We start from the raw sequence: 23,647 nt of genomic DNA, 5'->3' as shown, positions 1-23,647 counted from the left end.
AACAGAGACGGCTCAGCTGATTTGGTTTAGTTGTTAGCAACTGAGCTAATCTCAGTGACTCAAGCTGCCATGTCTCAGTGGAAAAATACAGCAGGGAGGTGGTTGTATACCCTGGAACATTGTCAAACCTCAACACTTTGTCAACTCAGACGGCATGGTGTGCACAACTAGACTGACCAATAATTAGGTCGAGGAACCAGAGGAAACCATAGCTACTTTGTTTCTCACTCTGGCTCTGCTCATGACATGTTGTTTGTGTAGAGATCCTGCCGTACGCCCAGCTGAGAGGAATACTGATCAGTTTGTTGTTGCTGGGAACAACTCCTGGGGGAGGGGGCTCTGTGATGGAGGGGTAAGTAACTCATTATGTTTTCTGGTTTACATTTGCCTGTTCAATGCATCGTCTTGATACTGAATTATTCTCTGCAAAAGAACAGCTTTCCTGACAAACAGCTGCCAGTGAAAACTTTCCATTCCTGATAATCCTGCCAGCTTAAACAAATAAATAAAGCTTATGAGAAATGCCAAAGAATCAGCTGAGTGGTTCTGTCTAAAAGCCCAGATCGACAAAGGTTTGACAGTCCTTGTCCTGTGAAGGTAGAGGAAGTGAAAAGACATTGCAGATCAGATTTCAAAGAACTGCTTTTTATTTTGCAACTGTTCCTAATCATGTCAAGGGAATTCCTGAAAGGAAACAGCCTCGAGACTCCTTGTCAAGAAAACAGTCTGGTTAAGAAGACTCAGCTGTTGGATCGTGGCCAGTGGGCTAACAAGTTGGAGTTCTTGCTTGCTGTGGCAGGGACCCTGGTTGGGCTAGGAAACCTCTGGAGATTCCCCTATTTGTGCTACAAAAATGGGGGAGGTAAGCATAAAAGGATTTAAATATCAGTCACTTTTCTGTGTAGTCTACCACAAAAAGTCAAACAACTGAGCTGAATCTCAGTGTAACGTCAACAAATGAAGAAAAGTAGCCTTGATTCATTCATGAAATCAGATAAGGATGTGACACAGACACTGCTCAAAGCTGCTGTTTGTTGTAGGAGACACTCTAGTCTTTGTAATGAAACTCAGAACAGAGGTGCGCTTAATCTTTTTTTAGCTCTCCTGCAAATGCTACACAAACCCATGAGTCCCTGTAAAGATGTTAGAAAGCAAAAGACGGAGCCAAGCAATCACCTTAGTGTAAAACTTGAACAGGCAGTGGATTATATTTTCTTTGCACTCACATCAACACAGACACGCCTCAGAAACAAATATGAATGGTTATGTTTAACAACATTAAATGCATACAGTTAGAGACTACTGTTTCTCATGCCCTCTTCTCTTGATATCTCAGGTGCATTTCTGGTTCCGTATGTCTTATTTCTACTTTCTTGCGGTATCCCAATGTTCCTCCTGGAGACGGCCATGGGACAGTTCACATCTCAGGGATGCATCACGTGCTGGAGGCATTTCTGCCCCTTGTTTGAAGGTTAGAAATTAAACTATAGTGCATGATGTAACTAATGAAGCTCTTTCCCTTTAACCCCAGGACACAATGATTGATCACAGAAGTTTGATTATATAATTTATTAGGTGGTTACTGAGGCACTGGCTGATATCTCTAATCTTGTGATGTGATAAAGTGTGTGTGACATTGCAAAATGCAGGAACGTGCTCAGGGTTAGCTGCTGCAGGTGCATAACAAAATTTGAATCACAAAGAGTCAAGGCTTAAACTAAAGGCACGGCTGCCAGTGATGCAAATTTTTTGCTGTCAGCAAACCTCATGATAAGATTAAAATCAAACACTTTTGATGTCTGTGGGGAGATTTTACAAAGTTAACAAGGTTGAGGACTCAATACAGAAAGTTTATCCACACCAAAATTGAAATGTAGAAAAAAATGAGAAAAACCGAGGCACTAATCTTCAGAAGAACGATCAAATGCATCTATAAAACTGAAAATTTCTAAATGTAGAATATAGTAAAGAGATAGACATCAAGGTGTCCAGGTTTCTTCATGAATTAACGGTTAATGAGTGAAGCTATATCTAACAGGAAATGAGTTAAGGTTAAATATTTGTTAAGGCATGGTTATCTTAATCTGACAGGAAGAGTTTCTCATTCTGTGATTGGGTTTAGGATAAAAGACAACCACCAGATCAATTCACAACAGTTTGAAGAGGACATGTTAAAACTTGCCATGGGGCACGTGTGGAGTGGGTCTGTAGCAAATTGTTTGTGCCTAGGCAGAAAATAAAGCTTCTCCAAAGTTTTACGTTGTGAAAAAGTCAAATGGAGTCCTTGTGCACAACATTCACCTGTCATTCACCCACACTGACCTGTTCTTTGTGTCTCCTCAGGGATTGGTTATGCTACACAGGTTGTGATTGCATATGCCGCTGTGTCTTACATCGTCATTCAGGCATGGGCTTTCTTCTACCTCTTCTCGTCCTTTAAGGCTGAGGTTCCATGGGCCAGCTGTAGGAACAGCTGGAATACAGGTACACATGTGCACAAGTACAGGGCGGGGTTTAGTGTATCAATGTTTCACTCACGGCTTTAAGAATGCTGAAACATGCCAACTAGTATTGAACTGATTATCACCAGATATATGTTAATGAGCTTACCTGTTTTCATGATTGATCAAACGAGTGTTGGGTCTCCCAACTGCAGAATAACTTTAAGTAAAACCACCCGGAAGTATCCAAAACAAAAATTGTGCCACTCCAAGGAATGATCTGTGAGTTATGGTTTGAAACATTGTACTCCAATCAATATTTATCTAAACACTGTCTGATGGGTTTCAGACAGCCAAACATATTCAAGCTACCAACAGATAGTCAGTCACATCATGTAGAACAGCAACAATTGAATTAAGTTACATTTAAACTTTCTAAGTAATTTATTTTTTAAACTTTGAGAAAATGTTGACTTCAACATTGAAAATCCAACTTGAGGCAGTGGTGTGCACAGAAAGTGGCCAAATTGTTGAAATACACGCACTGAAGTGCCCTCTCAGGAGCCAAAACGTGTGCCAAAGTGCCCTCCTGGTTGGCAAAACACTCTTGACTGCCCTTTTGGGTGGTTAAATTACAATAAACTGATCTCTTGGGCAACAAAAACACATGTTGTGTGTGCATTTTTTTCTCCTTTTCACCCCTGCACTTCAAAAAGTCTCTGCACACCACTACATCAAGGTGTTTTCTTTGTTTTTAAGGTTATTTCTTCACATGTTGCTATAGCTGAAAGACTGTCATGATCACATGAGAATTGATCACATGGCAAAAACTAAATTGGGCAAGAGTTCTGGAAAAAAAAAATAGCTGATTTTTTTTTGGTGCATGAGATCCCAGTTTGTCGATACACTTTTTCAACAATATAGTGCATGTTTACAATTGTTTTTAAGTTACTCTACAGACCTCCAAGCTTTGGTTCATGGACAGAAACACTGATAACGAACGACAAAGTAAAGTTGTTGTTTTTTTAATGTTTGAAGGGTGCTGTGTCTGATTCCCCTTTTGAAATGTACATCTCCTCTCCTCCTGTTTTTAACTCAGAGTCTTGCGTTGAGTTTGATCGAAGAAATGTGTCATCCAACTGGACAGCAGCTGCCAACGCAACAACGCCTGCAACAGAATTCTGGGAGTAAGTATTAATCACACAGCTTTCCAGCAGAAGTTGTAGCTCTCTCATGGGTTCTCGGATATTTTCTCTTTGTCAGTGGTGAGTAAGGTAACTCCCTTCACACAGGTTAAATTTTTTTGGTCATTATCTTTTTTTTTTTCCACTAAAGATAAAGAAGATGTAAAAAGTTTAACCTGCTTTGTGCTACTCCTGTCAATTTGAGGCATAAACCATCTAACAATGCGAATAACACAACGGCTCCGCTACAGAAGGGTAAATACATTTGTGGCTTCCCCTGGTGGCTGGCTTGAGTATAATCTATCACAGCTAAAATATACTGGCTGTGTCTCCGGTTTGTCAAGGCACTAGATCAGAAAGGTTTCCATTCAAGTCAATAAGTTATCTTAGACTGGATCCACTCTGTTGCGGTCCGACTGTGTGGCTGGTCTGGCATGTCTCAGCTAACATGCAGCTATCCTAGAGGTCTCCGGCCTAGAAATAAGAGACAGTCTGAAGCTGAGGAAGAGAGACTTATCAATGAAGTGGAGAGCATGGTCCCTGTGGTCTCGCAGCTTCAGCTGTCTACCAATTATGGGGCTTGTCAGACTGAACAGCCAGCTGGTGTGGGTTGACGGACGCAGCCAACATGCAACAAAGTGGAGACAGACTTAAGTCGTATCAGGTGTATTTAAGGCATAAAAACTGTCTTCTCCAGTAGAACAGATAATTGAACTTTTCATGGGAGTGGCATTACATTGATTCAATGGCTCCACCCACAAGATGGCTTTTGCCTTGGCTCAAATATACGTCACCAGTGAAACAAATCAGCCCACTTCACAATGGTAATTTGGCTTCACTTTTTTACACTAGGTAGAGATTGAAGTGCATTTGCGTTACATTCTATTTCCTGATTGAGAGACTGCATCCTTAAAAAAGTAGACTACTTCGAGGACAGACTCCTTCAAATGTGGCCAATAAATGTGTCCTATTTTGCTTCCTGGGCAACAACTTATCCTGTGAATACAATTCAAAGGAGACGGTAGATTCTGAATGGTGTGGACACCTTGAAACTTGAAATTCACTTTACAATGATTTCTTGGGATGGGGCTGGTGAAAATTTTGTGACGCTATGTCAGCTGGCTATGTCTTGAGGTAACAGGGGTGCCACTGTGTAATACAAGAGTCAAGGCAAGGACAGCAGGTGATGAGAACAGAAAACCCTTTGTACACAAGTCTGTTTCACTTCTGAGGGGTCAACCTAGGCTGTGGGGGCTGGACCCTTCAAAGGCTGGATCTCTCAAAGGCTGCTATCCTTGATTTTGGACACAGCTACGCTTATTGTTTTAGCACACTGGCATGCTGTGTTACAGAATACCTTAAAGCCTTAACATACTGCATTAAGTATTGTAAAGCTGCTTCAGTGACTGCAGGAATGCTTCTTTTTCTATTCCTTTCAGAGGGTCAGAACAGGACCAGCGCCAGAAAACTGTTTGGCCGTCATTTTGAGTTGTCCTTTCTTCTAGATCCAAGTCCCAAGTTATGGAAAAGCCTGTTGTCCTACACAACATGCTACCAACAGAGAGTTGGTAGTTAAGAAACAAATGCACAAAAGACACAGTAGGCAAGAAAACAGGATGTGAAAATGCTCTCTTGCTCCTTTGACTGAGTCAGCATTCTAATTGGATAACATAAAGCACATGTCGGACAACATGTCTTTTAGACCGCAAAACAAAACAAAAAAGAAAAAGACCACACAAAATTAAAGACCAACGAGTTCCCTTTAGACAGATTTCTTTTCTCTAATAGTTGTCTTAACTGCCTAACTCTGCTTCCTCTCTATACTTGCTGACCAGCTTCACAGAGACCAAAATGACTCATTCAACTTTTTTTCCATGTCACATGCTAAGCTAAAAATGTAACTGAGTGAGTAACATGCTCAATGATAGTTCTGTTTTTCAACAAACATGTCTTCACTAATGTTCCTCTAATGTCAAGAAGTGCTTGTATAAGTGCTTCTTTTAAATGTGCTCGTAGATACCTAAATAAAACTTGTCACTTTAATTTGAAAATAAACTTTCAGGAGGAAATAATAACTTTTTGTTTTTTTCATTGTGGTTACAATGCAACGTGATGTGTTTTATCAGTAAATGTTTTCGGTGCCATCAGAAGCCTGTTTACAAAGCACAAGTTCTTTCTTTGTTCTCAGATAGTTAAGGCAGACTTGTTTTTGTCTTTTCAGGAGGAGAGTTCTGGGAATATCTGATGGAATTGAGCAGGTTGGTAGCCTGAGATGGGAGTTGGCTTTGTGTCTCTTGCTGGCCTGGATCCTGTGCTACTTCTGTGTTTGGAAAGGAGTGAGATCCACTGGGAAGGTAGGAATCTTTTTTTTTTTTTTTTTTTGAGGGTAACAATGAGTTACATATATGTGAGAATTAACGCCCCAAAGGTTTTTTTTTAATTGCATCCAGGGATGCATAATATGTGATGTGCTAGCAATTCCCATTCTTTTAGTTCCCCATTCCCTTTTGAGTGGACTTTGGTTGAATGTAAACAAATATAAGCAAAAAGAGGTTGTTTCATAAATGCAAGTTCTCTGGAAGTCAACGAAGGAAACACAACATGCCTTTCTTGCAAAAGAGATCAAGTATTTTGTAAATACCCACCAAATCGCTGGGAAACTGCAGTGAGAGTGATAATAACAGTGTAATTTAATGACCATAAATAAAAATTTTGCTGGCATTTAATTTTATCCACTGTAAATCATGAGTCATTAAAAAGCACAATTATCTTTATTGGCAGCAAAGGTATGACAGGTAAAGGTGTGTCATAATTGATGTTTCCCCTCCTGCAGCAATTGCATGCCAAAAAATTTAATGTTGAACAGCATGTCCCTTTTTTGTGTCACTCTGCTTTAAAAAACACAGTTGCAGCTTCTGGTCAAGCTCACATTTTCCTTCGTCTCTTGTTGTTAGGTGGTTTACTTCACGGCCACTTTCCCCTACGTGATGCTCATTGTTTTGTTGGCTCGTGGACTTACTTTACCCGGAGCTATGGATGGTGTAGCTTTCTACCTGTACCCTGACCCGACCAGGTTGGTGGACCCTCAAGTAAGTAATCATTTCATATATTCAGTGAACTTATGAAAACTAGCTGCCTGCTCAAAAGCCTCCTTTTACTTTGAAATTGTAAAACTGTGTCATGATTTATTAGTGAGCGGCAGCCTGCACTCTTCTGGTAGTTCAACTTTTGGAGGTACACTAATGTGTGGCATCTGCTTAGGTTTGGATGGATGCAGGTGCACAAGTTCTTTTCTCTTTTGGGATTTGTCAGGGGAGTTTGACAGCTCTGGGGAGTTACAATCAGTATAACAATGATTGTTACAAGTAAGTGCTTTCCGCTGCTTTTGATTTTTTTTGTTTTGTTTTGTTTTTTCTAATTGAATCCTTCAGTAAACATTCATAGACTGTAGACTTAGAATTTAGTTTTTCTAATCTTTACTTATAAAAAGCATAAACTAAATAATGTTTGACTTTATGAAATGTACCTTTTATACTTGAGTGGTTTGCTCCAATGTTTTCTATGATTAGAGAAAAAAGTGAAAATATTTTTATAATTTTGCGATAAAATTAAGTTTTGGAAGTTTTTAGAGATGCTAAAGACGCATCTTAAGATGCAGAAAATTATAGAATAAAGTTAAAAAGCCATGTATATAGAAAAATTCAATATGGTATCATCCTTATTTCAAGCCACAGTTTTAACTATACTTGGCTATTGATTTGTAGAAAGACGGCTGTCTTTATGTCAAACAATGCATTTTTATTTGTTTTGTTTTAAACAATATTTCTTTCTTTGATTTAATTCTTTTTTTTTTTTACCTTTTCACCTTGTCTTTTTAATACAACAACTAAGGAACACTAAAGTTAGAAATTTTAAGATTATGAGGTTTATTGAAGCAAAAACCTTGTATGGTTGATGAATGATTTAAAATAATCCTAAATCAAGAGTTCGGCATCTTAGGCTGGACACACTACAGACAGCTCATAGATCTTACTTGATTTTAAATTACAGGAGACCACACACATAAAAATAGCTCAGACTGATTTTTGTAATGAAAATCCTTGGATCAAAACCTAATTCTCTATCCTTAGTGGATTGGAAGATTAAGAGTTTGCCCAGTTAGTGGCACAGCTGACCTGACCGACAGGCGGGACCGCTGTCGCTGTAAGCAAACAGGCTCTAAACCCACCTCAACTCTGCTCCTTGACCAAAGTTAGGTTGAGTTCAGCATTTCCAGTATGGCATCTGATGACTATGGGATTAAAAATTCTGTTCTGAAAACAGATAAGCCTATATCCATGAGGTATACAGCTAATGGTTCAGACATGTTGCAACTAAAAATGAAGGAAAATATAAAAAAATAATACCACAAACTTCTTCTTTTTAAACCTTTCACTTTGCTCTGGGTAAAGTTTTGTTTATGTTCACTGCTATGCTTGTGAGCTGTACATCTGGTTGGTGACGCTTCTCAATCTGCTTCTCTCATTGGGTATTGCAAGTGTTGTCTGACCAGGTATTGTAAATATTTAACATGTTTGATATTTACAATTCCAGATCCGGGAGGCTCAGACACTAGCAGGAGCAGTAACAACTGTAGGACTATTTTGACAAATAACTGGTTAACCAGTTATCTGTATAAATAACTAGGCCTTAATTAGATCACACTCCTGAAAATCAGGTCTTAAATGTGGCTTAAAAGCATCTAGTGTGTGGCCAACCCTAGCCATTGTGATCTGGATTAAGAAAGGAAAAATGGAGGGTAGGCATTATCAAGCATCCACATTAAGAGGTGTTAGATGGCCAACCATTGCCTCTGTCCAGCCTGAGTAGAACCATAATTTCCGAAACAAGCACCTAGCTGTAGAAGACAACTTGAGATAGGTAGGATCTTAACACAAACTCTATATGAAGGCTGTTGACTTTGGTTCACTGTGCAGAGACAAGTTAAATGTATACTCAGTGTCTCAGGGACCTTGAGATGGTTGGACGTCTTTGTAATCAATTGATTGCAGACGAGAACAAAAAATGCCAAGGCTTTCCCCAGCCAGAAAAAAAATGTTATATTACTTCCAAATATTTATATTAATTTCAAACAGGTCACAATGTGTAGCTTTGCTTTGCACCCCATTCCCAGACAAAATTGTGTCTTTAATGTCTTCAAAAAGAAGCCCTCAGACTTAATTGTTCACTAAAAAAATAATATTTTCTGTTTGAACAGGGACACATTTGTTCTGTGTTTGGTGAACGGTGGGTCCAGCTTTGTTGCCGGCTTTGCTATCTTCTCAGTTTTGGGCTTTATGTCTTACGAACAAGGACTGCCAATATCTGAAGTGGCCGCTTCCGGTGAGTCCAATACGGTATCGCAACAGATAAGCACTTGTGGCTGACAGAGGTGAGAGCTTTGCTGTTAGTTTGTGCTCTGATACTAAATCTGATTGGTGCCATTTGGGTTTCTTTCCATCTTATTTCTTCTTTAGTGTTGTTTGACTCCAATAATTTGACTTTTATGGAACAACTCTTTGGTCTCCACTAGTTACCACTGGTTAAAAGCTGGTCTTAAAGTTAAAGCTAAAGTGAAGTAGGCCAACCAAGGATTTGACTTTTCAGGAATATACAGTTCATATACTTTAGTCAGTGGGAACTTGTCCAACCCAGGTGTGCCTATGTTTCCACACTGAACTGAAACAAGGTGCAGTGAAAATCACTTTTAATGTTGTAATATTCATAACTATTTCATGCCATTTTGAACTGGAAACTTAGTATAATAGTGTACGAATGATCTATAACAAACAACGAGATCCATTTTTACAATGTGCTTCTTACACCAGAAACACTCGACCATCAGTTATGACAAAGACACCTAAAAAATGTGTATGCCAATTTCAAACCAATACATGATCTTAGGTATGAAAAATGCTATATTTGGAGACTAATTTCTCAGTTTATTCTTTTTTTAAGCCAATAAGCTGCTCACTTAGAGCCATAATGTTTGTTTCTTTGATGCTGTTGTATTTTAGGTTTAAGGCAAAACGGCTAAATTTCCCTTCCTCAACCTGACAGTTGTTGCTGAATTAGCTGAATCTTCCAAATAAAATGTGCCTAATAGAAGCTGCACTGTTATAAAGACATATATACACCTGACTGAAAGCCTCATGTAATCTTCCACTCTAATTATAAGATTTATAAAAATGTTGCATTTATTCAAAAGCCTTTGATCTGAAGTTTGTGCATACGTGGTGTCCTTCCCCATAAATAACCGCCAAAGGAAATTAATTCAGCATAATGTGAAAAGTTTCCCATACATCCTAAACCCACACCTGACTACTGATGCGCCCATCCTTGCACAAACAATACCAGAAGAGAGTAGCCATTGTCTGTGCAGAAAGTCACACCTGCTGTGCCTCAGGCGACTCCCTGATTCAAACTCAACCTCATTATTACAGAAAAACACTTTGTCCAACAAAAAGGTGTTAGTTTCAGGTTTATCAAAACTTCTTGTGCTTATATCTATTTAGGTAACACAATAAATTTAAAAAATAAAAGCACTGTTTTTGAGATGGTGCATCCAAAGAAATCTTGTTGTACACTGAAAAAAATCAACTATTCTCTAACGCAGGACCTGGCTTGGCTTTCATTGCCTATCCACGTGCAGTAGCCATGATGCCTTTACCCCAGTTATGGGCCATATGTTTCTTCATCATGGTCATCTTGCTTGGTGCAGATACACAGGTAGGCACTTGGAAAACTTCTGTTTAGTTTCATGACTCAGTCTAACAGAAGTTTGAAACTACCAGAATGACCATAGCAGTCATCTTGACTGCTCAGACATTAGTTGCATGTCATTTGGAAAATCAATAAAAAAAATATCTCAGAATAAATTGATGGTAAAAAGTTTTCCTTTTTTAAATAAACAAAAAAGAACACATCAGGACACAAAATGGGAATTATAATCGATAAGAGATAGACGAACCTTGTTCCAAACACCAAGAGAGATCATTCTCTGAACCTGTTCCTCCATCTGAATCTTCCTCTAGGCTCTGAAGCAAGGCTGAAGCCTCCATATCTGTCGCTCTGCCTCTAGTCGTCATTTCTGCCTCTCTTTGGTTTTGAGTGAAGCTTTAAGCCTAACAGTGCATAAAAAACCCAAACAAAAATAAAATAATAAAGCAGAAGAGCGAGAAAATGTAGCAAACAGTGAAATATAACACCCCTTGTAAAAAGCATGCATTCAATTTGACAGCTATGGTCATTCGCGGTAGTAATACTCAGACCTCTTTTTTTTAATTTTAATGCTAAAAAAATATTAGAATAAAATACACGCACATTTAGGAAAATTCAGAATCCTACAACAAAGTTATGACGTTGCAAATTTTGAAAGCAGTCACAATGACTGCCTTAAAGTTCAAGTGCTACTGGCTGATAACATTGTGTTTGTTGACTCTGCTCTGCATCTTGGACAGTTTGTGAGTTTGGAGTGCCTCATGACATCAGTGACAGACATGTTTCCCACCGTGTTTCGAAGAGCTTATCGTCGAGAACTGCTGCTGCTCTGTCTTTGCTCTGTTTGTTTCTTCCTCGGCCTCCTTCTCGTCACAGAGGTGAGAGCCTCACCTGAGTTCTCATGCTTGTCCAGGTTTTTTTTTGTGTGTGTATGACTTGTAGTTATACTCAATCCCTTTCTCTCTTTCTGCAGGGAGGCTTGTATTTCCTTCAACTCTTTGATCACTATGTTTGCAGCGGAAACAATCTTCTACTTCTGTCTGTGTGTCAGTCGATAGCAATCGGATGGATTTATGGTAAGTCCTCACAGTTGAGGTCATAGAAAATAATGAATACTTCTGTTTTTTCTTCTTGCTTCTCCTGGAAAATGATCAGAAGCTTGGGTGTGTATTGTGGGGTTATGAGAGAGTCTATGACACCATGAATTTAACTTCAGATCCAATCTTATCCGTGGGGAAACATTCATTCAAGTGCTAAAAGCTGTAGTTTATCAATTTTGTACTTGAAGCTAGATGCAGAAAGACCAAAAACCACATACAGTGGGGAAAATAAGTATTGAATGTGTCAACTATTTTTCTCATCACATGTATTTCCAAAGATGCAATTCAAACAAAATTTCTACCAGACATTGGTATTAACTCAAATAATCCACACATGAAAAGAAATCACAACGTTTAGATCCATAAATAATGACTATGTGGAACTAAGTGTGATAACAAAGGACGCCAACTGAGGCTCATCTAATACTTAGTGGAGAAGCTTTTGTTTGCAATGACAGCTTCTAGACGCTTCTTATATGGTTTAACTAATCACCCACACTGCTCAGGTGTGATTTTGGCCCATTCCTCTGCACAGATTGTCTTTAAATCTTGAATGTTCTTTGGTGCCCTCTGGTGAAGCCTTTCTTTAGTTCTTTCCACAAATGTTCAGTTGGATTTAAGTCAGGTGATTGACGAGGCCATTCTAGCAGATTGATTTTCTTTTTTTGAAACCATTTGAGAGTCAACTTTGCCGTGTGCTTTGGATCGTTGTCCTGCTGGAAGGTCCAGCCACGTCTCATCTTCATCATCCTGGTGGATGGCAGCAAATTCATTTCAAGAATTTCCTGATACATGGCTCCATTCATTGCTGCATCAATTATATTAAGTTTGCCAACACCATGAGATGAGAAACAACCCCATGCCATGATGCCTCCAAACTTCACTGTTGGTATAGTGTTTTTTGGGGTGATGTGCAGTGCCATTTCTCCTCCAAACATGGTTTGTAGTATGACAGCCGAAAAGTTCAATTTTGGTCTCATCTGACCAGACAACAATATCCCAGTATTCTACAGGCTTGTCAAGATGCTGTTTAGCAAACTTTAAACAAGCTTCAATATGCCTTTTCTTGAGGAATGGAGTCTTGCAAGCTTAGGGTCCATAGAGGCCATGGCGGTGGAGTGCACTGCCTATTGTTTTCTCTGTAACAATTGTACCTGCTGCCTCCAAGTCTTTCTGGAGCACTTTCAGGGTGGTCCTTGGCTCGTTGAGTACACTTCTGACTATCTTTCTGACTCCCTGGTCAGAAGTCTTGCAAGGAGCTCCTGTGAGTGACCTGTTGATGGTAAGGTGGTGCTTCTTCCACTTGCGAATAATGGCCCCAACGGTGCTGACTGGAATATTCAGGTGCTTTGATATAAGTCTGTAACCAGTTCCACTCTGATGCTGAGCAACAATCAGGTTGCGAATGTCTTCAGAGAGCTCTTTGCCTTTATATTCAACTGCTTGGTGAAAAAACGACCTTTTTTATAGGACCATCAATTTGCTCTAGCCCAGCTGATGTTGGTTTGCACTAATTGGAAGTTCAGGTTATAATTACTGGCAGATTTCAGGTGGAATGGTGCATTTTCTTGTCAAAGTATACATCCTTTCCATGGTGTGTTCAATACTTTTTTTCTGTGTTATCGTACTCAATTTCACATGATCAATATTTATGGACTTAAATGTTGTGATTTCTTTTCATGTGTGGATTATTCGAGTTAATACCAATGTCTGGTAGAAATTTAGTTTGAATTGCAGCTTTGGAAATAAATGTAATGAGAAAAAAAGTTGACATGTTCAATACGTATTTCTCCCACTGTTCACACCAAGCAAAAAAAAAAAAAAAAAGGACTTTTATGGCATTTAAAAACATATTTGCAGCCTGGTTCAAAAAACAGCTTGGGTCTGATTTCTCTGTTGGAACACACTGTATGGGGTGATTTTTTTGTTTGTTTGTTTGTTTTTTAGCTGTTTAGAAGATTTGAGCTTGCAATTTTACCAAATCAGATCTGAATCTCGTGTGACTGACAGGTCTCGTCACAGCATAGCTGTTAGCAAGGAGGATGAGAGCCTGCCTCTTGAGTCAGCGTTTCCACTATGGCCGCTGCCGACAACTGGCTTCATTACTTTGTTCAGGAACAGATGGGTGATGTCATGGAGACTATGTCCATATATTATCTAGTCTATGATCTTGTCTTATCTTTTGAAATTGTGATGCAAAATACATTACGCTCAAAATGGTTTAGCTGCATTGCAGTTCATTTTTGGTTCTGTTTCATCAGATTTCTTTTACTGGCTTAAACTCTGTCAGAGACAGTCTTAAGTATCTGAGAGCCTTTTCTAAGCTTATGGCAAGTTAAACAAAACTGGAGAGAACATATACTGTTTAAATATTATTCAGGTATTGTATTTTGGGAAAACATTTAAAAACTCTAGGTAGGGACCATTGCAACCAACAATTAATGAAGTCTACCTGGATGGGAAAAATATGGCTTTCATCCCTCTTGCTGCTCTTTTATCCCTGCTGTATGCTTTCCCTTTCTGGTGACAGAATGTAGTTCAGCTCCTCCTGGCTAAAGTGGCTTCATGCGTCTCCTGATGTCCAACAATGCTTCTTTTTCCATAACAGCAATGGATTCAGTGCCAGCTCCTCTTCCCAAGCCAGTTGATATTTATTGTGTAACCTAGCGCACCCTACAGGCCTGGAGCACTTCTGTCTTTAACGTAACTTTTTAGTGCCTCTTTCTGTTACAGATTTTCTGTTTTTTGTTTGTATTACTTTTTCAAACCAAGTATTTTTTGCAGCATGTTTTCTATTCACTGTTTCCCAGTTTGCTTTTGACCATTGTGTTTTTAAAGTTACAATATTTCTGCACTTGCAGCTCATTTCTCTTGATAATAATCATTTGGACTGTGACAGATTGTAGCAGACACTGTTAAGACGTGGTAGCATTAAAAGGCAGCAAAGAGCATTGTGTTATCTTTCAAATCTGATGATCTCAAACTGTTGCTGCACTGCAGAGATCACTTTTATATCACTTACAGTTGCTTTTGTTTTTGTTTTTTTTAAATCATGCATAAGAACCTCTCTACGGCGCAGGGCATACAGCTCTTGCTTAGTTTCACTCATTTGTTGATGTAAAACTCACTAGCATTAGCCAACACATCTCTGACGACAAGAGAAAATGCACTCCAGGACAGCATGAATGTCACATTTTGTGGATATTAGGGTAAAACTACCTCATATATTTTACATAGAAATCAGCCTTAGATTTGTGGTAAAGATGAAAGATAAAGATGATTCGTACAATGATATCACTTCACATGATGTAGAAGGGTTTTCATGTGGTTTGGTTTAAAGACTTGATAAAAACCAAAGAAAGGTCACTAAATGAATCACTAAAAAGCCTTTTATTCAGCCCATTTTATTTTTGCCTTAACTCAAATAATTTAAAGTGAATACTGAAGCACATATTCTTAATTAAATGCTTCAGTTTAGGTTTGTTTATACATTTAAAAGTTCAAGCATTTTAGCATATTGGTAAATGTATTAGTTCAACATCAGTTTATCCTTACTGTACATGTTCAAACCCTGTGGATAACATCTCACATCTGTTGCACTTGATGAGTCGATGTCATGCTTACTTTGCTCTGTCTACTCATAAGTCCTCTCTAATACTATGTTTTGTTCTGCCTGTGATTTCTGTGTAAGCTTGTTTAAGCTTGATGGACGTTCAGTCCTCTCATAGAAGGGAGTCTGGCCTCTTTGGCTCTCTGTCACAAACTGCGAATGAAAACAGGACAGTTCAGACAGCTCTGTACATTCACTCTACAAAATTCCCTGCTCAAGTGTCATTTAAATACTGGCTTAGAGGGGTGAGAAAAATGCAACAACATAAACACTACCAACTTGAACCCTAATTTAAAACCCTGCTGATTTTTGTTAGCTTACGTGTTAGCATTCAAACCCCAGTTCTGCTGAAGTTCCACAAAAAGGTAATACTGTAAATTTCTGTAAGGTTAAGAGTTTGATTCATTATAATTTCTAAAGCCATTTAAGAGCTGAATGAAGTCAACACCACTCCACTGTCAGTAACAAAAGCTTACCATTAGCAAACCTTTAGCTTGTGTTTCAAACGACAAATCGTAAGTTTCCCCCTTTATCAAATTCAAAGCGGCTTTGACAATGTATTTTTCTGTCTTCTCCTTTGAGAGACTTGATTGGCTGTCTGTTATTTGGTCATGGAAGATATCAGGTCAGGCAAGTGCTGGGCACATCTTTATATTTAAAAAAATTGTGGTCTACAATGGTTTCATGTAGCTTGGCAGTATATCGTATTTCAGTCTAAACATTATAAATAACATGACATATTTCAAACTAATGGCATATAACTTTGGTTATAAGCCTTTGGGGTGTATTCAACAAAATGCACATTTTGTATTTTAATACCTTTAAGGTACCAAGATCTGTCTTTCTTTTTTGAGCAACTTTTTTCAAAAATTGTCATCCTAACTGTAATTAATTTCCCTTTTTAATGAACAGGAGCTGACAGTCTATATGACAACATTGAAGACATGATTGGATACCGTCCATGGCCTTTAATGAAGTATTGCTGGCTTTACATCACCCCCACTGTTTGTCTGGTGAGTGCAAGATGTTTTCATTGATTTTTCACTGACTATGACAGAGAAAGAAGTGAAAAGTTTGTTTTGATTCTTTTTTGTAAGATGAGTAATAAAAAATAAAGTAGTTATCTAAGGTCCTTCATAACACTGTGATGTGGGATGGAGGGGTCAATAAGATCTTTCTGTTAACAGATGAACATTTTTATCTGTGTTACTGAGGGTAAAAAAACAGTATGTTTTACAACTAAAATATCACCTACAGTGAAGTGATGCTGAGACAGAGGAAAATAAGAGAAGCATGCAGTCAATAATGTTGTTATGGCATATCATTCAAGATACATGCTGACTTTACCCTATGTAAACTTACTCAAACTTACTCTGACCAGGAAAAGAAGATCAGATGGGTATTACAAAACAGGAAGGAGAAAATTAGTGGATGCAACAGGGGGAATGATTGACAACTAGAAACAGAAATGAAGGAAATGATGAAACTCCACACCAACTTAAACATTTCATAACTGATCTCAGGTGACCAAAGCATTGCCTTGATTGCTTCCCCTTTTTCTTGGGGGGCCACATGAGCTCCAGTGAGGTAAAGCTGTGATGTAAGGTGGTAAAATGAGGCTGCTGTCACAGCCCTGGGCAACAACTGTGATAATATTTGTCAGACCTCGAGACATATCATTATTGTGAATCCACCAATAAAAAAGGAATAAATTAACCCGTTCGTACTGAATCAGGTGTGAATGCACCTGAGATTACCTTTGTGTGTGTGTATATATATAATTTCTGCAACTTTGCATCTGTAAGAATGCAAAAACACCCACCAGATTTTTTTTTGTATAGCTGTAAACAAATCCAGGAAGTAAGGGGTTAACTTGTTCGCAGCATTCAGCTGTGTAGATATTATATTTTACCTTAATAATCTGTATGAAAGGTGAAATATGTCCGGCTCAAGACAACCTAGGACCAGGCAGCTGTGCAGGCTCAGAGTTTCTGAAGTCCAACCACAGAACCCACTATTTAACATCTGACCACAACAATGGCACCTCATGAATACAGTCAAAATTTGACTAGATGGTAAATTCTTGAATAAAATTAGAAAAAAAAACTTGTCACTTACAAAGAGTTGTGATATTTTTCAGTAGGATTATCTAAGGCTTAATTTAGAAGTTTAACTTGATTTACTCTTTTGACAACCAAGCCCCAGCCTCTGTTCAGGCTAGTCAAGTTATTTCCCAAAACCATTAACATGACTGTGTGGTTTCTGTTCTCACATTTCTCACAAGAGAAACAGCCCCATTCTTAAGTGTCAGTAACGGCTAAATTAACTGTATTTGACTTGGTTAATAGACTGTTTTTATAACATATATTAATTAATCTTTAAATATATCTTATTTATTTCCAGGGTACTTTCATCTTTTCAATTGTGAGATACAAGCCTCTTAAATTCAACAAAACCTACGTCTACCCGACCTGGGCCTATGCTTTGGGCTGGTCCCTTGGACTGTTCTGTGTTCTCATGGTTCCTCTCTGGATGATCTTTAAAACGACTCAGATGAAAGGGACGGTGGCACAGGTATGTACGCATGCACAAATGAGTCCTTCAAGTGGATCTCAGTTGGTTTATCATCCTGTGAAAATGATGAAATGAATATCTTGAGGTTTTTGGTGGATAAGAATTTTCAGGTGTAGTTTTCTCTTTTTTCAGACTTTTTTTTAGTCATATTCAGTTTCATCCAGCTCTGCAGAGTGTTTCTGGCATGATTCCAAAGTTTGTAATTATCAGTAGGGATAACGAATTCTTGTTGTCAGCATGCACCCAAGCTTAACGGGCTGTTAACTCCGAACAATCATAATGAACAATAACATGAAAGCAAATGTAAAGAGATGCAAGTGTTTGAAAAGGGAAGAAGAGAACAGTAAAACTGCAAGTCTGCTGGCCAAGGATGTTGTGGTGGAGGTAAAAGTTGGACCAGGCCTCATGAGAAGAGTGGGCCTTTGATGGGCTTGAAATAAAAACTTACATTTAGTTTGCTTTTTTCATTTTTCGCACAATTAGCTAAATTGATAAACATAGATAAACTCCTAAAATGGACAAATGTAAAGTCAGGTTCCTCTTACAGATCATATGCCAAAGCAACAGAAGGTGTCAGCCGAACTGAAAGATGATACATTGACAGGTTTACCAGTCAAAATCAGTCTATTCATTGTTTTTGCAGTGAAATAAAAATGAACTTCCCCGCAACTTCCGATGTGTGTCCAAGATGGGATGGTGGATGGGAGCCAAGTGAGAGTTAGTGGTAGATATTATCACAAGTGTACCAATGTACCGATAAAAAGTTTATGTTGTGTGCCAATAACAAATCCCACAGCTGTCCAAGACCCAATTAGACTCCTGTGTGACACTTACTTCTTGCACCTGTGCTTCCTGACTGTTGTCATGTCATTAAAGCAGGAAAAGTTAACGCCACACTTTCTCTTTTTTGTGGTTAATTACCCCAATTTTCCATTTTATAACACCAAGCTCTTGTCCTTTTCATTTCTAGAAGGGATTTGTGGTGATAAGAACTGTGCAAAGTTGTGGTGATGGGGGTTTTGGCGATGTGATATCTTCTCATGTGGCCCAGAATTCCAGGGGACACTCGCTGATCTAGTAAAAGCTTTCTGTTAATCTGCAATGCTACTTTTGAACCAGACAGTGGTGACAACTGCCTACAGTTTGTCCCACTGCACTCAGAGATACAGGGAAGTGCTGAGATTGTACTTTCTTCCTCCCTGGCTGTTTTCACATTACAACAGAAAGTGTGCAACAGCACCCTTACAACGTGCTGTGGTCATCACACCTTCATACTTAAAAAAATATATCCCCAATGCCTGCTGCCCGACTTTTACACTAGGCTCACTGGATACAAACGCTACACATTGTCAGTGTCCTACATCACATCTTTGTTTCTACCACTGATGGCATGGTATAACAGCAGCAGTGAATCACTTCTAAAAACATGTTTTGTACCACAGTATTTTGACTGATGTGAACTTGCTTTATGTTAACCTTTTTCTACAGAACTTCAGGCAGCTTTGTCGCCCCGAAAACAAGACACACACCACAGCAAAGCAACCTGAGCAGTACCCTTTGAACCCAGACAACACACTCACGCCTGCTGCCAATGAGTACAAGGCAAGTGGGGCAGCTGAGATGGAGATGCAGATGTGAGAACCTTTTGATAATGTTTTTAAATATGATGTTTTTTTTCTTAAACGCAACAGGTTTTACAAGATAACTGTTTTTAGCGACATACAATGAGCAATAAGAAGACACCCAGCTCCAGTAGGTTACCGAGTCAGGTGTCCGATACAATAAGCAGTGAGTCTTGGCTGTACGGCAACATAGCAACACTCAGTATTGAATCCTATGCAGTTTCAAAAAATATCCTCAGTCAAAGAAAGCCTCTGATGTCTCTGATTATGATGGTGTCATTTGTCAGTATGCTGCCTCCATAGCAGATCGCGAGAAATCAGAGCTCGAGCCTCTCAGGTTATTTTGGGGCGTTTTCAAAAGGTGCACAACAAAGTTCTTCCGAATGCCCTCCATTGGGTCCAGAAACAATGAAAGCTGTGATGGTTTGACAGTGATGTGTATGTAGAGAAATGCTGCAGTTTCAAACCGACAGATATCTGATGAATAGGATGTGATGTGCCGTGGCTGATAAGGGCAAACACACTGCAACAGCTTCACTGGTTTTCATTTGGACAAACAGGATAAAATTCTGGACTAGTCAAAACAAATACCACACAAATGTGCTAAAATGACTGAACTGTGCATGGATCATGAAGTTAATGTTAAGAATGTGAGGAAGTTGTGGCATCTAACAGTGTTTTTCTAAATACAGCACATTTTGGTTATTGTTTAATTGTTTTGGGTTGCCATGAATGTTTGGGATTTTCACCAGCTCAGAACTTGCATCCTATTTCTCCTTAAGAAAATCTCTCAGTTCATTGCCATGTGTTTGCCCTTGACTGTAAACTTTATTATTAATTGCTCTAATTTACAAAATATCTGAGTGTAGTTATTTTCCCTTTTCTTTTTTCCTCTTAAAAAAAAAGAGGACTGTTTGATGCTGACTCAGTAATAAAACAGTACTCTGCATCAGCAGCTGTCAGAATAGTTGGTGAGCAATACTGCACCATAACCTTCCACTAGTTACTCTGTGTATCAAACCCCACCCACATCAGCTAATTGGTTGTGGTTGGTTTGATCACTGCCAGGTTGGCTGGGTATCTGGAATGTGGGCCAGGCACATCTGCCAGATCACATAAAAGATGCTTTTGCAGATGGTCTCGCTCCCAGGATAAAGATCAGGAGGTGCCTGTCTTAATTTTCACGTTTGCACTGGTTTTGAAGTCTCAGCCTTGACTGAACCGACCTCTTAAAGATATCAACAGACAACCAATTCAGGCAGTAAATTACTCTTTACAGATACATCACTATGTCTTGGTTTGATTAGATATCTATGCTGTTTTTTATGTTGTAATATTCATAGACTGTATTTGTTTCTTATATACATATTTAACTTATGGAGCTAAGTGGACCATAAGCCAGAGTCTGACACAAAAACTACTTGTTGCGAAAAATTCAGTTAAACCTTCTGGGACCAGGTTGTATCTTCTTTGCTACTGGAAAGTCTGAAACTACAGATCCCACTTTTTAGTAGACTAGGAAACATCCATACAGGGAGTTGGAGCATCAGTAAATCTGGCTAGTATGTTTATGAACTGTGGGAGGAAGCTGGAGGAGAGAACCCAGGTATGCAAATACAGGAAGGCAGCTGCCTGGCTGGGGAGTCAAATCAGGGCCCTTTGAGTTTTGAGACGATCGCATTAACCTCTGAGTGTCACTCTAGAAAAACAAATTTAATAAATACATTATTTATAGTTCTTTCTCCTCTGTCTCAAAGGAAACACATTTTATAAGTTTATCTTGTTTGTTCTACAAATCTTTCAGAGAACCTTCACCTTCATTGAAATTAAGGGTCCCCTTTTCTTTATGGCCTAAACTCTAAACCTAGTGGTCGCATTAAATGGGTTAAAACCAGGATTTATTTCACTTAACAGTAATTTTTTTTAATCTAATATGACTAAGGTTAAACTTATTTTTCTGTTCTAAATTTTAAAGACTACATGATCTAATGTGACATGCTATTCATTTTACTTAATTAGAGTTTCTGTGAAATTCCCCCTCCAACAGAATTTGAGGCTGAGCCTCCAGATTTGCTGTAATGACTGATAATATGTTGATTCTACTAATTAATCCTGTCTGTTGCTCAGACGTAGCTTTGTTTCTCTGTGCCCTACCATCACCAATAGGGTTAAATCTTTTTGAAGCCTCAAGTTCAACACACCACTATGTTTTTTTTGTTTTTTCATTTTTTTAAGCTCACATTTCTTTCACAACAGCAGCCTAGTTACTGCAAAACCTGTTTGTTACAACAAAGGTTTTAACTTGCTGACTTCTGTCTGAAGTCTTATTGTCTTCCTCTACATAGCAAAGGTACTGAAGAAAATCTAGGACTGACATGACATCAAATGATCTTTGTTTGAAACTTTGTTGTTAACAGTTTTATTTGTAAACCTCATTTATTTGACACATTTTAAGACTCTAAGTGTATCAATATTCAGAAAATATAATGAAAAATACGATACTCTAAAAGACTGGTAATATTTTTCACAGCTGTACTGAAGTTTTTGGAGCCCTTTCCTCCATACTGTGAGAACAAGAAGTTTCAACATGTTTTTTAACATGCACTGTTTTTTTGTGATGGATCTGACTTTAGCGACTGCCTATTTTTTTGTTTTGTTTTTGTTGAAGTTGTGAAAATGTATAACGACTGGTGAAGGGATAGATTTATCTAGAAGCCCAAGCTGCAATGCACAGACAATAGAAATAGTCTTTCATTGTTGTCTTTCAGATAGTTTTGTCCACTCTTTTGTGCATTATAACATGTTATGTTTTGCCAGCACAGGCCAATCACAGAAGTGCACTTTGTCAGGTTACCTGATGATAACTTTCTATAAGCTTGGTGAAAAAAAATATTTTTCTTCTGAAATCACACCTATACTACAAGAAATCAATAAATTTTGTTTCATATTATTGTGTTTCTCTATATCATTTCATGCCATCATGCTTTTTCAATTTGTGTGTTAATCATGTCTGACAGAGAGTTTCCAGAACATTTTCTTTGACAATTTTTAACAGGATTTTGATTAAAACGTGCCTCCTTGGTCTTGTTATTGTATACGTTTCTAGATTATTTCTCCCAGATCTAGCTGGAGGTAAACATTACAAACTGTCAACATGATATTATGTACTTTTATCGTTTACACATTAGAGAGGAATATCATATTTTGATAGCTATTAGAGTTGTTCAAACAGTGAAATTGCTGCTCTGACTAAAATAAGAGATCTTAAAAAGTTCTTTCAGCACTAGTGATTGAGTGTGTCTAAGAAATTTGGCTGGAAGGACTGAATGCTCTAATATGAAAGCTTAAGCCCTGCATCCGCAGCCAACAAGCCACAGGCAGTAAGCTGCTTGAAGTGTCACTGCAATCGGACCAGGCAAGGGGACCAGGGTTCAAGCAGAGCCCCCTGCTGAGACCTCTAAATACTGAGCTGCACAGAAATAATCCTTGGAAGTGAAAGGTGGGAAAGCAGTGTTTTCAGATGGAGACAGCTGCATTCAAACAAGTGCTAATAAGAAAAGAGGTAAATTGAACCTTAATGGTTTGTAAAGGCATAGTAATCTACTAAACAAAACTTAAAAGGCTGAACAGAGTGAATGTAACACCTGGCTGACATGTTTTTTTTTTTATGTCATGTCATATCTGTCAGTCACACCAATGACTAAACCAAAATAACTAATAGTATGTTGCCTTGGTTGAATTGTGCCTGTCTTCTGTTTTGCTTTAAAAGTTTCGGTTAAAAGTTCGTGCCTAGAAAATTACAGTTATAAAACAACTTGGATCCATTCATGTGGGATTTAGATCCAAAAAAGGATTATTCCTGTTTCCATCCTGAACAAGGACTCACATACCAAACTTGTATGTTCACTCACTCTTATTCTCTCTTCTGCCCCGCTTTGCAGTTTAGGATGTAAAACTCATTTAAAACCCTCTCTGGCAATTAAACAGCATCTAAAAATGAGTATTAATAAGCTAAACATTTGAAAATCTGACATCCCTGAACACTGTTGAAAGTTTTGTGCTTGGAGGCATCCTGGTATTTGAGCATATTACATTACAGTCTGTTGATGAAATCTCTTTGGGCCGTGAAATATCTCAAATATCAGCCGAGCTTTGTCAATGAAACCACAGGAACTTTAAGTCTAAAGGTGAATGATTCATAAATGAAATCATATTTTATTCTTCACCTTTCGAGGGAACTTGAAATTGTTGTCACTTCTTCTGTGACTCCACTTACTCAACATTACATCACAACCAAAAAAAAATACAAACCGACATTCTGACTCTTTTATGATCTTTCACTGTCTGCCAATTTGCC

The 23,647-nt window shown here is 38.4% G+C and overlaps 1 protein-coding gene across 1 annotated transcript; it reads left to right on the top strand.

Moving 5' to 3' along the window:
* LOC141786393 (sodium- and chloride-dependent GABA transporter 2-like) lies at positions 1–22,208 on the top strand. Its single transcript, XM_074665079.1, has 15 exons — positions 1–352; positions 678–862; positions 1,337–1,471; positions 2,344–2,484; positions 3,541–3,628; positions 5,847–5,979; positions 6,580–6,714; positions 6,887–6,990; positions 8,883–9,007; positions 10,281–10,393; positions 11,125–11,262; positions 11,358–11,460; positions 16,007–16,107; positions 17,498–17,668; positions 19,157–22,208. Exons 1-15 carry the CDS (start codon positions 345–347, stop codon positions 19,304–19,306), a joined length of 1,830 nt encoding a protein of 609 aa, XP_074521180.1. The 5' UTR covers positions 1–344; the 3' UTR covers positions 19,307–22,208.
* Positions 22,209–23,647: the final 1,439 nt, after the last annotated feature.

This window comes from Halichoeres trimaculatus, unplaced genomic scaffold (assembly GCF_033239565.1).
Source record: "Halichoeres trimaculatus isolate MK-OKI-2021-1 unplaced genomic scaffold, fHalTri1.1 fHalTri1_scaffold_1, whole genome shotgun sequence".
NCBI lineage: Eukaryota > Metazoa > Chordata > Actinopteri > Labriformes > Labridae > Halichoeres > Halichoeres trimaculatus.
Note: the sequence above shows the minus strand (reverse complement) of the source record. Positions and strands in the feature narration are given on the sequence as shown.

Bases quoted from the DNA above. Each gene is read 5' to 3' on its own strand.
- LOC141786393 (XM_074665079.1), top strand. The intron at 6,991-8,882 runs GTAAGTGCTTTC...CTGTTTGAACAG, and splicing joins TATAACAATGATTGTTACAA to GGACACATTTGTTCTGTGTT. The intron at 17,669-19,156 runs GTATGTACGCAT...CTTTTTCTACAG, and splicing joins TGAAAGGGACGGTGGCACAG to AACTTCAGGCAGCTTTGTCG.